The sequence below is a fragment of the Polyodon spathula genome, chromosome 22, assembly GCF_017654505.1.
Source record: "Polyodon spathula isolate WHYD16114869_AA chromosome 22, ASM1765450v1, whole genome shotgun sequence".
NCBI lineage: Eukaryota > Metazoa > Chordata > Actinopteri > Acipenseriformes > Polyodontidae > Polyodon > Polyodon spathula.
The window spans coordinates 4,008,165-4,026,223 of NC_054555.1; the positions used below are offsets into that span (position 1 = coordinate 4,008,165).

The 18,059-nt window shown below is 36.1% G+C and overlaps 1 protein-coding gene across 3 annotated transcripts in view; it reads right to left on the reverse strand.

Annotated features, from left to right (window-relative positions):
• Positions 1–18,059, reverse strand: part of LOC121296914 (follistatin-related protein 5-like) — a 102,333-nt gene that overhangs the window by 58,407 nt on the left and 25,867 nt on the right. For all 3 annotated transcript variants that reach the window (XM_041222822.1, XM_041222823.1, XM_041222821.1), the window contains exon 4: positions 7,033–7,281. In XM_041222822.1, coding sequence (XP_041078756.1) covers positions 7,033–7,281 — 249 coding nt within the window. The remainder of the gene's footprint in view (positions 1–7,032; positions 7,282–18,059) is intronic.

Below are 18,059 nucleotides of genomic sequence, written 5' to 3' on the forward strand. Positions count from 1 at the left end.
CTTGCTCTTATTCTCTTGGCTAGCCAAGTATCATAATACATCCAACAGAAAGGTGCAGATTTGATATCCACTGTATATACAGTAGGCCCTCCTCTTAATCAATAACTGCACATCTTGCATGATAAAAACTAACTGTTCTCTCTCTCTCTCTCTCTGCAGGTGTTCTTGACATCTTTGATTCCTTTGACACTCTTGCTTCCTCACAGTCAAATGACAGGCAACTGAATGTCTTGTCAATCACACTCCCTGTCAGGGAGAAGACAAGAGCTGGATATTCAAATTTTAATTTACTGCTGAATTACGTTGACCCCAAAAATGTAATTTACTGATTATGTAACAGGAGATAATTACCAGGCAGAAAAATGATTGCTGGGAAAACAAATCTTTGCTGCTGTAGAAAAAAAAAAAAAAAAAAAAAAAAAGAGGCAGCGCTCAATTTCTACTGATTATTCACTGTCTGAGACACCTTTCTGTCTTTTTGTCTGTTCTTCCTCTTATACACACATATATGTATATATAAGTGATGGCCAGTGCACTTATGTTATTGTCTATGATTAGTGTTTTCTACTGTACAAAGTGTGGATTTTAAAGCATTGATGCATTTTAAAAACCATTTGCTGCTATTACTGCTTTATTTCTAATTCAGATTTGATGACCGATAGCAATGGATAGCATATTCATAATACACCTCATCCTACAGCCTTTTTTGGTCTAAAAGGGGCATGCAGTTTAGTTTATTAATAAGCTGATTAAACAGTAGCAGATACACAAATAAACCACTTTGTTTTAAACAGACCTAAATAAACCACACTTGGAACTCAATGAGCCACACTGTATACGATAGCCCTGCCCTAACCCATACTGAAGAGCAGAGAGACTAATAAAAAAATACATCTTACTTTATATACAACCAGAAACCATGCAGGGAAACAACAACAATAACAGGGGCTGGTGGCTCCCATAGCTGGCATTGGGAACATGTTTTAATAAGCAGCTTACAATACAATTTGTTTAAATATTTCCTCACATATTACCTATCACACTGAGGTGTTCATCAAGCTAGGGAAACAGCAGCTTTTCTAATAACTGCAAAGTACAAAGTGTCAGGAAATATTGAGCAAATGACCTGAACCCCAAAGGAGAGCAAACATTCAATGCAAAGTATTCCCCTAAGAAGTCCTTAAAATATTACCCACCATGTGGCTAGTGTGTTAACAACTGTTACTGTATGCACTTCACATGCAGCATGACAGTAAGGATAGTACAGCTGAATTAATGAAGCCATTGCAGCTCTACTGTGCTTCACTTAAGAATGTATACAGTATGTTGACTTGGCATGCAATTCTAATTATATCCCTGTGTGACACCATTTTCTACCAAAATTGTGTCACTTACAAAACAGATGGAAAAACATGGTAGATTAATGCAATTTATATTGTATGCAGGTCAGGCAATGCAAATTGTTACTGTGGCAGGGCTGAAGCCCTGCTGCTGTAAATAATGTGTGTGTGTGTGTAATGTGTGTGTGTGTGTGTGTGTTTATGAGAATGTAAGGTTGGCAGGGATGGGGTTAAATCTGTCCTTGCCAGCAATCACAGGTGTGATCATTCCCTAATTAGGTAACACTTCAGTTCAAACTATTAATTATTTTCTGTAATTTTCTGGTATTAGAAAGCAGTTGCACTTCTGACAGCAGTATAATTACAATTTTCTCTACACCATTCTTCAATCAAGAAAAAACATCACGCTTTTGTTTGTGCAGCAATTCATCCACCACTTAAAAGGCCACGGTACCTTGGAAAACAAAAATGCTTTTGATAATACTTTCAATAGACAGAGGGATTTGACTTTGCCGTCAATGCACGCACCTTTAAAAAGGACAATGCCGTGTTATACTACAAATCAATAACATTGAAAGACTTTTGGTCATTTTTCATTCCAATGTTAAGGACAGATGCATTTTGAAATAATGGAGGAAATTGTATTTCTTTGGTGGATTGTGAATTGAGAGTTCTGTGCAATATTTTAAATTGAAGCAGACAAAAATCACACTTGGAGAGAATTTTTTTTTTTTTTACATTTTAGAATCTTTTGCAACGACATTGGTGGGAAAAAAAATAAGAATGTATCATGACATTCTAGACATTTCAGTGTGGCTATACTACACAGAAAAACAAAGAACAAAAACAAAATGCTTGCACTAATTAACAGTGGGGGGGGGTAAAGAAATAAAATAAAAGTTGGTACTTGAGCAAGTGAAATATGTTTTCGAACGTTCTTTTCTTTGTACGCTCCTGTCTTAAGCACCTTTTGTGTTACGTTCTAGACATTGCTTTAAAATATAGTTGGCATGTTGAATGTTTGTGTTCATCATACGCTGCCTTGCAATTATTTTATGTTAACTGAAGCATAATGTTCACTGCTGTGACTGCTTTCCAGTTGGTATACATCAGAGGATCTTGTATTCGGCTGCCTCTCAGAGATAAGCCGTTGTCTTGGTAGTACCCATATCTAGCCCAAAGAACTGAATTGAAAAGCCATGGTGTCAGGGCACCCAGCTCCCGAACTCCAATGCTTATCAGATCATCAGGCATAAAGTTTTTTGGGAATGACAGATGCCATAGAAAGTCAACATTTGTTTGGTTGGACGTTGCAAGCAAAAATATATCTGACATTTAGGTACGACTGCAAACTAAACCAGGCCTATTGCCAGATCACAACGCCAAATCAGGGTCAAATAGGATGAACTTGACCAATGCATTCAGGAAACCAAACCCACACAAACAGTGTAAAACCCTTGGGCTGATACCTCATGCCTCAGGAGACCTTCTGGTAAATTTATTTGTTCATGGACCCAAGTAAAAAGTTAACTGCTGGGCATGGGCTACCTTCACACTACAAAAGACCATCTACAGGGGATGCTGTAGGACATCTGTAAAACCTTGTCACAGCATCTTAAAAGAACTTCAGCATGTCCCTGGAAGTGGTAAACATTACTGTACCTGACAACAATCCCATGTGAATGAATTAATAAGCTTTGGGCAAAATCTAATTTAAAAAAAAAAAAAAAAAAAAGCATCCACTGCATTATAGGCCAATGCATTTTAGGTGTTTATCCAGAGGATAGGGAATAATAGCACGAGGCAAGTAGGTTTTAGCATACAGCACCTTATATTGGCCTTGTAAGTAAACAATGTTATACTTAATTGGAGGAGGGGAATACATTGAACAAACAGAGGTATCCTATCTGGACAAATGCTGCTCAGAGCTAAATAATTATCTTCACAAGATTGGAAACCTACAGTGTAAGTCTTGTAAATCTCTATACAGGGCATACATTTTGAACTGCAAACATGATAATGGATCTTTGGGGATGAATAAACTTTATGAAGATGGTGATCTGTACAGTGCATAAGAGGAAATCACTATAAAACAAGTGTTTTATAGTGACAATTGACAATTTAGTGGATTCATACCAATTAAGAAACACTTTCAGGAGAAAAAAAAAAAAATAAGCAGTTTATCTTGAATTGCAGTTCAGTTCTAAATTATATTACAACAGAAACAGATTTATAGACAGACTTCCTATACTTAATCTAGGCAATACATTATCTTAGTTTGTAGTGTCATAATCTCTCTCACTGCGTAGACACAATGATATTAGCTATGAGATGAATGGAGACATTTTTAATCACTTCGTCTCAGAGCAGCACTGTAGAAAATGCATTACCTTGTATCTCTGCAATGCCTTTCAAGACTCCCTTAATTAAACCTAGCACGCAGACCAACTATTTAGGTTAAGCAGGCACTTTTTTTGTACTGCTCTAATGCCAACCATTTCTATCAGTTATTAAATAAAAAGAATATTGTTTTAAATGTATTAACATTGCTTTCAAAGCTCTGCTCGTGATATGACTATTAGAATTGCATGTCTACTACAACGTCTCTAACAAATAAGAAACCAGGCAGCATACTGAATGAGAAACGCAGACAAAAGTCTAACTCAGATTAATTCCAGGATTGTCCTGTTACTTAGAAAAACAGCCAAGTCAACATCTTTACCATGAAGTTGAAAGGTCACAACGTCACGATTAGAGAAGTCCAGGAAGCAAAACAATAAACGTGGGAATACCACACACAAGCAAGCAAAATGAAGGAAAGTATCAAATTTACATTAACCTTATTTAATCTATCTATTGTGTACAACGCTAGAGCTTAAAATAAAATTCCCTGTCAAAACCTGGTATCTTGGGCTGCCAACTAAATCAAACCATGAGACCATATATTATAAGCACAAAAGCTTGGTTCTCTAATTAACAGATGATGGTAAAGGATGACTTGTGTTTAAAACACACCAAATTGAACATATGAACAATCAGGAAACAAAGCTAAATTATACAACCCTAAAATATCTATTATCAGTTCTTATTTGCAGCTTCAAAACAGTGAAACAGGTGCTGCATTTTAATTACCAAAGAAATACTTTGATAACAGGCTTGTTTTCTTCTGGCAGGATTGTTTCTATGATGTAAATATGAATGTATCAAGTGCGTGCATTGAACAGTATTGGAGTATCGGAAATACATGCAGAATCCTATTCCTGAACTCTGTGCTTTATGTGACTTGGTGACTGGAGCTGAAACTTCTTCCTGGCATCTGTGTCGAGAACGGCCCTCTGCTTAGGGAATCTATTGTGGCTTAGCTTGATGAATCAGAAAGAAAGAGCGGTCAGTCTCCGCTACCCAGACTCCCTGCTGTGCGAAGCCTTTCAACACAATGTGCCTGCTTTGTTGTACTTTCTTTTTTTAATGGGCGCTTGGGATAAAAGCCATGTAAGTGTTTTTTTTGTTTTATTATTTATTTATTTATTTTGTATTGTTTGTTTTACTTCTTGGTCATTGTGCCAAAATAAAATGAGAGGTCAGCAGGAAAAGGTCTGTATTTTATTTTGAATTACACTTCAGAGAAACCAAAGTCAGCCTATTAAAACTATATTTTATATATATATATATATATATATATATATATATATATATATATATATATATATATATATATATATAATTTCCCTGAAATATACTAGCAGGTGTAAAAGCGAATTCCCTGTTCTGTGGTGACATTAATTCAACATTTCCAGAGGTGTGATGTATATTTACACTAAGAGCGTAAACTCAAGTTTCAATAAAACAGGTAATAAATTGGGTAAGAAACCAGCATGGTATTATTTTATTGTAATACCTCCGAAACAATGGTGTCATCCCCAGATTTGAATGTAACATTTGCAGGACTCTGCTTCTCGTGGGAAAATGGGTATCCTGAGCTGTCAAACAGTCTTTACGTACATCGATAGTATTGAACCGAAAGGGAAGTGTGTTTCCAGACATGGGGTGATAAAACAAATGTCTTGAGGGAGTCTCTTTTAAAAGGAGGGAGAAAAGAGGAGGAGGATCAATTGACTTAAATATTCCCATCCCCATCTGAACCCATCAATCCAGGAATTGAACTTACCTACCTTACTACTGTAACACAAATACTAACCATCAACTTCAGTTTTACTAAGTTTGATAAAACCCTTCAAAAGACAGATATGTCACATTTAATTTTTCGTTAAATATATGGAAAACTACAAAGCGGTATGTAATATAATATGTTAACATAACATTATTCAGCAGGTTTCATTTGACTTTATGAAGCTGACTGTTAATTCTATAGGGTGCTGCAAAACTTTTGGTCATGGCTGTTTGTGAATGTACGTATGTTGTTAACTAGAACTATACACTTGCTTTATTTGTTTGCTTTTACTTGCATGCAAAGAAAATTGAGCGTCTGCTGCGTTACCTAAATGATGTGAAACATTTCATGCTATGGAAAGTCAATGAAGTATCTCACGATGGATATTACACTTTGCAGGGAATGTGAAACCCTTGGTGTGCTTTGCAGTTTTAGCATGAAGGATATATATTTTATGCACAGTATATACGTTAAAAAAAAAAAAAATAGGACCAAAATGGCAATTTCTGATTTACCTATGCAATAATTTGATTTGATAAAACCATTATTCATTGCCACTTACACTTAAACATTCTGGCCGATCATGGATGCAACACAGCAGTACAATCTTGCAACATTTCTAGTTATTCTAATCTATACCAGAATGTATTTATGTCCTGATCTGTTTTGCTTACGCAAACAAACAGCTGCTATAAATACAGCTGCAACAAGAGGCATAAATCACTGGCTTTGTCTTCGGCTAGTTATGTGCCACAGAAATCCATGTATCATTGCAAATTGGGAAAATTGAAGCAATGGTTTAAAGGAAAAAAAATTACAAGCGCTGTTCAGCAACCTTGAAATATGAGATTAAGGTCATTCAAAATCATCAAATAAGATAGTTTTTAAGATTTTCATTTTATACCCTGCATAAATATGCATGATCAAACAGACTAGGTTGTATACAGCCATCAATTTTAAAATATATTTATGTATTTATTTATTTCTAAAATAGGATTTTGTTTCTGATGTCTATTTATAGTAACTACATTAAAATATGAAGATTAAGTTCAGAAAACATCAATATTTAGTAGCAGTTAACATTAATGACCTTTTTAACAGGTGATATTTTAAAATGCTCACTATCCTTATGTCTGTGCTTTCCACAATGTATTTTCCTCCCCAGCTGTTGCCAATCTGGTTTTCTTGCTACATTCTCTAAATTGGCAGATACAACTGTCAGCTTTTCTCTGGAACTAGGACAGAGGAAACCAATGTCTTAACACTCACATTCTGAGCTGCCTTCTGATGTGTAGCAGTACTGACGATCATACCCTGCAGTACTGGTGCTAAACAGAGTTTAATATGCCATTGCACAGCTGCCCAATATGGATTAAACATGCACAACAGAGTCTGCTGCTTCTTTTCTTGTTTTGTATTTTTAAATGACTTAAAAAGAACTGCTTAATATTAACTGCCCCCTCGCAAGCAGCAAACAATTGCATCCCGGTAGCTGAAAATGTGCAAGCTATTTCCTCCTACCTTTGAAGAAGCAGTCTTTACTGTGCACAATGTAGATCTCCTTCTTCTGCAGACAAGAGGCACGATGAAGCTTGCAGTGATTGTCATAAAACTTGCCATCCGATCCACAGACTGGTACAAAGCTGGGCCGGCATTTGTCCATGCAAGAGCACTCTGCTTTGCCGGTTTCTTCGTGAACAATACACTGGCGCCCTCTTCCACAATATTTTCTCTCACAAGGCCCATGGAGTCCATCTTGTCCATAATAATCTAGTAATAAATAAACAAACAAAGTATATTAAGCAAAACAGGGTTACAGATAATTCAAAAACAAAAAAACAGCTACATTTCAAAAGGAGATACCAATGGGATACTCAATCACTAGAAATAATGAAGAAAAAAAAAAAAATAATATATATATATATATATATATATATATATATATATATATATATATATATATATATATATATATATATAAAATCACACACACACTAGAGATAAATACATTATTTCACAGCCTGTACAGAATAGGATACAAGCCTCATGCCCTCAAGGATATTATTGCAGTAGCTCTTCAACAAAGACCATGTCACAGGAAAATTGTAAAAATGATCAGGGGATTGACTGCTTTTCCAATGTACCAATTAAAACTGTGTGCTTGGGTCCACTGACTTGTGTTGTATCGTACTGAACTACATCGTACAAGGTCAAATTGTCGGAAAGGCAGTGTAACAGGTACAATCCCTACGAGAAAAAAAAACACACAACACCTTTCATCCAGTTTACAAATTGTTCTGTATGTCTCTGCAAAACGTCTGTAGGAATGCAAATACTGAAGATCCCCAGTGACACTGCAGTCAATGGCAAGGTCATAGGCGATTAGCGATTTATTTAAGCATTCAGTAAGAACAGAAGGTTAAAAGCTTCATTAAGTCCAGTGTGAAGGTACAACATATCCTTAATTAAAAATAAATAAAAAGATGCAAACAGAACATGTGATTTGAATTCTGTTTCTCAGCTGGTCATGGTCCAGGTAAAGCCTTAAAACTGGCCTTTAATCAAACCATTCAAAAGCAATGCAGTCAGCACACCCACAATCCTGACAATTTATACAACACTAAAATAGATTTATTTGCCCAAGAATCTTACCTAATAGCTGTAAGATTGACACTGAAAAGTAAAAGGCATAAATCAGTAAATAAATAAAAACAAACAGTGTCACTAGTGGTCAATTATTGTCAGAACGGTTTGTTTGCTTTGGATCAGACGTCCCAGTGATGTATTTGCAGCAAGGATTTTAAAAAAATAGTCTAGTTTGAATCCTTGACAACATAAAATGTGAAAGCATCTGCTGGCAAAACAATCATCGTCGGACAGCTGAACCCATTTTATTCCAGTGTTCACCCAAATCCCTAAACAGCAGCTGATCCATTGAACGCAGCCCACTCTGGATTTGCAGCCCAGCTTGAATCCTAAAAATAATAGTAGAAATTGTAAGCCGGGTCTATAAAGGCTTTATCATCCCCCACAGCACCATGGCTCAAGGTTATACTGTTTCAGGGATTAGTAATGAAAGACAAAAGGTCATTGCTATCACAGAATTCCAAAACAAATACTAGCTTATTACGAATAAACAAAATAATAGATGTTGGGGATCACAGGACAAAAAGGGTTTTACCCATTTGGAAAACTTTTTAAAGCCAACCTGAACTGATTAACACTTTAAGATATATATATATAACACAAAGCAGCTGCCATTATATCTGTTCTGAAAATGACAGACACTGCATGCAATCAAAATGTCACAGAATACAAAGATTTAGATAGAAATCTGACAAATCTGGTTGGTTACAATCACAGAATAATGCAGCACTTCTAGAACTCAAGGGCTCTGCTTGTTTTTCTTGAGGTCACAGTTACTTAAGTTTGATGTTCTGCAGTCGTGACACTTCAGCTCAGGTTACCTCTCATGAGGTGCATGAAATGTAGCCTTAGCAAATAGATTCATTCATGTCACCTGAAGTCACAGGTTACTTTATATAGCTTAACAGCTGAACCTAATTACCTCTAAACAAATCAAGTCAGGTGTTTTCTTAGTGATGTAGTCTGGTAAATTACTTCTGACAGCCCTGCTCTTTCTGAATATCAATAGTGTTGAGCCTAGAAGGCAGATATCAGTGCCTACCTACTCTGTTAGGATGAAGCTGAATTCTTAACAGTACTGTAGGAAAAGTTAAGCTGGATTTATACATGTATTGCTTAGCCACTTTGAGGACCTGTACATAATAAATTGGGCTGGGCTACCCTTTTCCCCGATTGCTGTTGATAATGCAGGTCTCCTGAAGATGACATGTGTCTCGGAAAAGCCTACCAACATGACTGTCATGCTGTGGTCTCCAATGCTGTTAGGTCTTTACATTTCCTCATTTGTGGCAGACTGTTTACCACTGTGCTGTTTTATAGTGCTGTAAGGATCATATGCCACATGAAGAGTCGAATTTGCCAAATGCAATTAGGGAGACAGGTCCTAATTACTTTAGTAGAATAGTGTATTAGCCAGTACACATTTACTAAGTTGTCTATTGCTCTTAAAAGCTATATTTGTATATAGTATGATGCATATACCTTGATTATGAATAGCAGAATATTCAAGTTGCCAACAGAAACCAATAAAAATCCTCAGTATTAATGACAATAAAAATATTTTTGCAAAATGTACTTTACAAGGTATCCCAAGCTGAGCGGTCATCAAACCTTCCAAGATCACCACAGAATTTGTACACAGCTGACTAATTAAATAAGCCTCATATTCACATTCCCTGCGTGTTATTAAAACCCAATGACTTCCCTCTCCCACCAAGATTATAGAGAATGGTAATGGAAAAGGTAATCAAGTGAAACTGGGCGCTAACTGCCTGCGCTATTTATGAGTTCACATGGCTCTGCTGAAACAGATATAATGCGTTTCATTTATCACTCATAAAGAAAAGCCATTTACCTTGGATAAAAACTGATCAACATGCAAGAAAGCCAAAGCCTACAACACTAATTAAATTTAGAAAAATAGGCCCGAACAGGTTGTTAACAAAGCTAAGATGACTAAAGGTTTTTTTTTTTTGTTTGTTTTTTTGTTTTTTTAACAAACAATGCATATAAAACTGGAGAGGAGGCTAATAGTGGAAAACTATGCACTAGAGGGAAGAACTATAGTTACCAACAGGGGATTATAACCCCCAAAGTCTCAGTTCTTTTCACCATGAGCTGAGGTCTGCAGTCCGTATTTGTTGTATGAATCAGTCAAGAAAGCCATGTTTTTGAAGTCCATAGCGCAGAGTTATTACAGTTTTCATGGCACAGAACTGTCCATCTGATTTTCTCACTGCGGCACAGAATTCGAGGAGTCTGTTGAGCTTGCGAACATCGTATATACTTCCATCATGGAGTTGTATGTATTTTAGGAAGTCAGAAAACACTGAAAGCACAGTTTTTATTATGATTTTAATGGTTTGCAGCATCTTTGTTTTGTGGTAATTCATTGCAATTAATTTCCTGTTATGTTACAAAATCGCTGTCCAGGAGGTCCAGATGCAGGTTTGCCCGTCATTTTGCTTTGTTGTGTGACGAGAGGAAGGACGCTCAGCGGGTGGATGTAATTTGAGGGAGTTTGTAAAAAAAAAAAAAAAATATTGACCGTAATCAGCGTCACGGGGGCAATAGTTGGATCTATTTTTGGTCATGCGATGAGGTTTTAACCAATCACATACCAGAATTTCTAAGGACTGATTCATAAATATATGTATGTGTATATATATATATATTTTCAGTGTGTTGTAGATGCCTGTGATGGTCAAGTGAGTAGTCCAGACCCAATGAGAAATCATCAGCTATAGTTGCAAAGTAATAAACAATAAATCAAATTAAAACATGTCTACTGGCACCAGAAGTGAATGCTGCTGCCGTTATATGAGGTACCCTGGCTCTAGAATCTTGTGCCATAGAGCCAAATTTGTACCCATGTATATACAGATGACCCATTGAGAGTGAAGTTACAGATCAACTGAAATTAATTAGAAGGTACAAGAGAATGGTAACATCTTCATGCCTGATGAAAATTTATTAAACAAACTAATTAGTTTAAAATATAGAATAGATCAACAATTAATTTATTTTTTGGCTTCAGTTTTAGAGGAGGGTTAATTTCTCATCCTTCCCCTGCATTTAATTCCCCAAGCTTCCTTCATATTTTGGCGTTTGTTGTTTTTTCTGGTCTGAGTTTTCTAGTTGAGATCATGGATATTTAGGGCATATAAGGCCTCGTTTTGCACTGTGCACTGTTTTGATAAAGCTTCATAGAAACCACTTCACTTAGTAGGCTGTAAATATTGTTTCATACACATTTACAAGTTCTGAATGAAAACAACTTCAAAACATAACAGTCCAGCAGAAATATTTTAGACTGGGCTAGTTTCATAGAAATGCACTACTACTTCGTAATTATATTATGAGGAATTTATAGCATCAGTCGTAATTAATCATCATCACTTCAATACTTCTACTCTAATTAATTTCTACTTTGTTGTGCTGAACATTTGTACTATCAGCTGCTAATGCCTAGAAGAAATTAAATTAAAGCTGGATGATAGGCAATAACTTATATTACTCAGATTATCAACAATCACTTTACAAATACAACCTTCAACAAGAAACTGGACCGGCATTTTTGCCCTTATAAAAGTAGTAAAAATGTTACAAAGTGTAATAATGCATAGCGACATCATGGCAAACCACGGTAAACCTTGGTACATAACTATGGGAAAAGTGCAAAATTACCAATCTGACTAGGGTCCTCATGCAAAAACCCATTAAAAAAAATATATAGACTTGAACAGTGGTGGTCATGAAATGTGAGGGACAATAATATAATATAGCATAGTGTGTACAAAGCTAACATTCAGTCCTGGGATTCTCTTTAGCAGACACTGAATTGCAACAGTTGTGTCATATTTGGTAGCAGTTTAGTGTCATGTTGAGGTCCAGGATGAGGCCACCAAACACATGTCATCAGTGACCTAAACTAGATTAAAACTAAGTAAAGTCAAGGCTTCCAGAGGAGAGTGTGCATTAACCCACTGGACCATCTTGCCCCTGAATATCCCCTTTTCTGTCTTTTTGTTGTTATTGATCTTTGATGCATCGATCCTGCATCACATATATATATATATATATATATATATATATATATATATATATATATATATATATATATATATATATTATGTGCACATGTAAATTGGGCTATGTAGCACGAATGTTGTAATATGCATTTAGGCAAGGGGGTTGCAGAGTCACTTCACGTGCAGATAAAGCATGTAATAGTATGTGAGCATGGGGAGTACACAAATTAGCTCAAGTGCTGGGATTCAAGTGAATGATTAATTAGAAATTGAATCCCGGCAAAACTGTATATATAAAAGGCATGAGTCACTCACTCAGGTTTAGGTGTTCATGAGTAGAGAGAGAGAGAAGAAAAATAATAAATAAAACCACTGCTAACAGCACTGTTCTTGTTTAGTTGGTGTCAGTTTTGTGCTCAGTTTTTGTGTCAGATTTGTTTGGGGTTCAGCCTGTTATTTTGCTCTGTGCGGATTGTTTTTTGTCAAACCTTTTTATTTTGCTTATTTAATAAAAGCAAAGCAGCACCTTCATTACCCGATCTGGATTCCCTTTCATTTCGCTTGCAGTGCTGTGTGTTTGCTCGGGTCTGACGTCACCGCTCAAGCCAGCTTTCCACATCCCCTTTGTTTAACAAGCGAAATTTACAGTATAATCGTAAATCTCGAAAAACTACTCACTTCTAAATCTTTTGTAGTCATTTTTGTATTACTTTAGTATAAATACATGTTAATTTGGATTCATATGTTGTTTTTTTCTGACTTTGTGAACGAAAAGACACACATTTTTCTTATTGGAAATAGTGTTATTTTGAAATTTACCTGTCCTGGTCACAAAAGCAAAGTTTGTGGGGAATAGCCATTTTCTATACTTTTGAGGCATAAGCAATTAGGAAATAACACTTACTATCCAGGAACAATAAATAAATAAATAAATAAATAATTGTTACACAGTGTAATAAATCAGTTTATGTACATATTTTACTTTGCTGTGAAACTTTTTATATAAAAATTATGACTAAAGAACGTTCATCATAACAACAATTTAACTGTGTCAACAATGTCACTATGACACAAACAACCACTACATCAAAGATTTAGGTTTAAAAAATAATAATAATAATAATAATTTAAAAAATATATACATACTGTCAGTTAGTGTAGAAAAACCTGCAACACATATCATTCACAGTGGGTTGCAATGAAAAGTGTTTATCATGCCCATAGGTGAGAAATAGAATTTTGAACTGTGCTGCACCATGCAATTTATTCATGATGTACAGGACACAGTATGATTCTCTAAACACCATCGACAGTATGCAAGCAAATAAATAATTTCTTGAACCTGTTAAGTACCTAGACAGCTCCCCCACCCCCCACCCCAAAAGACCTTTCAAGAGAAGTGTCATACATATGTTCTATTAATCATTTGTAAACTGGAATTGCACAATTCTCTCATGTTAATTTGGTAACATCCCATGCAGTACTAGCATTACCAGTGTGCAAGCTATATAGAACCCTCTTAGTGTACTGTTTATTTGGGTCTTGTTATGGCATCCAGTAGTTGATAACTAACACATTTTACAGCAACCCTTGTGTTCAAGAAAGGCAATACTGACTGCGTCGACATAAATCAACGACAGACTCTAAAATATTGAATCATATTAACGTGTTTAAAGTTTACAAATGCATTACTAACGTTGTGTGCAATTGAAAACTGAGCAGAACTGCCGAGACCTGAAAGAAGATTTCATAAAAAGTACACAGCAGAAAGTATTCACTCTCAAATCAGATCACACTGCATTATGGATATGCGTCTAAATAAATGATTGCAGATCACCACGAGGGAATTATGGTTTGTACGAAACACAAAAAGCAAAGATCCAGGATTAAATCTTGAGAAAATCATCCCAAAGAACAGCAAACAAACTGCAATACTCCGTTAAGGGTTTTAGGATGAATGTTTTAGGTGCCAACATAATAAAGTGCATTGTATTGGCACATTATGTAATTCTCAAACACAAATACAGAATTATACAACTATTTTTTTTACCAAGCACTCTTAATGATGATTTTCTTGAATCACTAAACAGCAAAACCAGAGCACTTATCTTATTTTCATTTTTTAAATGTTTTAATCGCTCTTCTGCAGTGATTTAGAAGACAGATCCCAAACCCCATGGCACTAGAGCATGCATTTTGCAAAGAGCTTTGAAATGTTAAAGTTGTAAAGTGTAAAAAGTGGTCAGGACGTTAACAAATGAAAGGAAAAATGACAGGTACGTTATTTAAACATTTGTAGCAACATGTGGGGACGTGTAGCTCTGTATTTTTCAGAACCCCACCTGTAAAACATTTTGCACAAAATCTCAGTACTGAAGTCCTGCATTTGTAACAGGGCAAGACACTGGGCACAAACCAGTAACCCTTCGCACTGCAAGCAAGCATCTTAACCACAATGCAAGAACATAAGAACATAAGAACATAAGAAAGTTTACAAACGAGAGGAGGCCATTCGGCCCATCTTGCTCGTTTGGTTGTTAGTAGCTTATTGACCAAAATCTCATCAAGCAGCTTCTTGAAGGATCCCAGGGTGTCAGCTTCAACAACATTACTGGGGAGTTGATTCCAGACCCTCACAATTCTCTGTGTAAAAAAGTGTCTCCTATTTTCTGTTCTGAATGCCCCTTTTTCTAAACTCCATTTGTGACCCCTGGTCCTTGTTTCTTTTTTCAGGCTGAAAAAGTCCCTTGTCGACACTGTCAATACCTTTTAGAATTTTGAATGCTTGAATTAGGTCGCCACGTAGTCTTCTTTGTTCAAGACTGAACAGATTCAATTCTTTTAGCCTGTCTGCATATGACATGCCTTTTAAGCCCGGAATAATTCTGGTCGCTCTTCTTTGCACTCTTTCTAGAGCAGCAATATCTTTTTTATAGCGAGGTGACCAGAACTGCACACAATATTCAAGATGAGGTCTTACTAGTGCATTGTACAGTTTTAACATTACTTCCCTTGATTTAAATTCAACACTTTTCACAATGTATCCGAGTATCTTGTTAGCCTTTTTTATAGCTTCCCCACATTGCCTAGATGAAGACATTTCTGAGTCAACAAAAACTCCTAGGTCTTTTTCATAGATTCCTTCTCCAATTTCAGTATCTCCCATATGATATTTATAATGTACATTTTTATTTCCTGCGTGCAGTACCTTACACTTTTCTCTATTAAATGTCATTTGCCATGTGTCTGCCCAGTTCTGAATCTTGTCTAGATCATTTTGAATGACCTTTGCTGCTGCAACAGTGTTTGCCACTCCTCCTACTTTTGTGTCGTCTGCAAATTTAACAAGTTTGCTTACTATACCAGAATCTAAATCATTAATGTAGATTAGGAATAGCAGAGGACCTAATACTGATCCCTGTGGTACACCGCTGGTTACCACACTCCATTCTGAGGTTTTTCCTCTAATCAGTACTTTCTGTTTTCTACAAGTTAACCACTCCCTAATCCATGTACATGTGTTTCCTTGAATCCCAACTGCGTTCAGTTTGAGAATTAATCTTTTGTGCGGGACTTTGTCAAAAGCTTTCTGGAAATCTAAATAAACCATGTCATATGCTTTGCAATTATCCATTATCGATGTTGCATCCTCAAAAAAATCAAGCAAGTTAGTTAGACACGATCTCCCTTTCCTAAAACCATGTTGACTGTCTCCCAGTACCCTGTTACCATATAGGTAATTTTCCATTTTGGCTCTTATTATAGTTTCCATAAGTTTGCATATAATAGAAGTCAGGCTTACTGGTCTGTAGTTACCTGGTTCAGTTTTGTTTCCCTTTTTGTGGATCGGTATTACGTTTGCAATTTTCCAGTCTGTCGGTACCACCCCTGTGTCAAGAGACTGCTGCATGATCTTGGTTAGCGGTTTGTAAATTACTTCTTTCATTTCTTTGAGTACTACTGGGAGGATCTCATCCGGCCCAGGGGATTTGTTTATTTTAAGAGCTCCTAGTCCCTTTAACACTTCTGCCTCAGTTATGCTAAAGTTATTTAAAACTGGATAGGAACTGGATGACATGTGGGGCATGTTGTCAGTATCTTCCTTTGTAAAAACTTGTGAAAAGTAATCATTTAACATATTTGCTATTTTTTTTTCTTCATCTACGATTTTGCCATTTGTATCTCTTAAACATTTAATCTCCTCTTTGAATGTTCTCTTGCTGTTGTAATATTGGAAAAACATTTTGGAATTGGTTTTAGCTCCCTTAGCAATGTTCATTTCTATTTCTCTCTTGGCCTTTCTAACTTCCTTTTTGACTTGCATTTGCAGTTCTGTGTACTCTTTCTGTGTACTTTCTTTTTGGTCCTTTTTTAATGCTCTGTAAAGTGCCTTTTTTCGCTGAATATTTTTTTTATTGATCTATTAAACCATTTTGGCAATTTAGTTTTACATTTAGATTTGTCTACTTTAGGGATATAATTGTTTTGCGCCTCTAGTACTACATTTTTGAAGAACAACCATCCTTCTTCTGTGGGTGTTTTCTCTATTTTACTCCAATCTACTTCTGTTAGTCTCTGTTTCATGCCTTCATAGTTTGCTTTTCTAAAATTGTAAACCTTAGCTTTAGTCTTTACTTTTGGGGTTTTAAAAAACACTTCAAATGAGACCATGTTGTGGTCTGAGTTTGCCAGTGGTTCTCTGACCTCTGTTTTAGTTATTCTATCTTCGTTATTTGAAAAGACTAAATCAAGGCATGCCTCCCCTCTAGTGGGTGCCTTCACAAATTGTGTTAGGAAGCAGTCATTTGTCATTTCCACCATTTCTATTTCATCCTTCGCGCTACCCACCGGGTTTTCCCATTTTATTTGGGGGAAGTTGAAATCCCCCATTAGTATGGCTTCTCCTTTGCTACACACATTTCTAATGTCATTGTATAACAGATTATTTTGCTCACCGTCTGAATCTGGCGGTCTATAGCATGCTCCTATTATTATGCCTTTTGAATTTTTGTCTGTTATTCTGACCCATATTGATTCGGTTTTATTTTCTTTGTCCAGGTTTAACACCTGGGCTTCAAGACTGTTTCTTATGTATAGCGCTACCCCTCCTCCTCTTCTGTCCTGCCTGTCTTTCCTATACAGTGTATACCCACAAATATTATATTCGTCCCCATCACTCTCAGCAACCACGTTTCTGTAACACCTATCACATCATAGTTACCTGTTAGTGCAGTAGCTTCAAGTTCTAGAATTTTGTTTCTGATACTTCTAGCATTTAGATAAATACATTTAATGGTTGTCTTACCTGAGTTGTTGTTCTTGTTTTGATGCGGTCTCCCTTCTGTTTTTTTGTTGATTTCTCAACAAAAAAAAAGAGAGGCAGGCTCATCTGCAGTGTTGTGCGATACACTGACGTTAGGATTCTGTCCTGTCCCCTGTGGGTGACAGGACAGAATCCTAACGGCAGTGTACCACACGACACTGCCCGTTACACACACAAATCAAGAGGTGACAATTCTAAAACAATACAGTGCGAAAGATTGATCAAATACTATAATTAAGCAACAGAACCCTGAATAAAGGGTTAACACTGATTAAACGGCATAACTATCTGGTAGTTGACCATGTCAGAAAGGTACAGTATGAGCTACCATACAAACAGGGTCAATGACCAAGGTACTGCCCTATAATCAGGATTTTACCGACAGACTCTAGCTCATTGTGTCATTTTATAAAAGTAATTTTAAGCACAGAAATCTGCAATCAGCACACTTGACAAAATGATGAGGTTTGGGAAATGATAAATGCAGATGTCAAAAATGATTCCTCACTTCACACTTTAGTGTCAATCTTTAATCTGGATTATTTTCT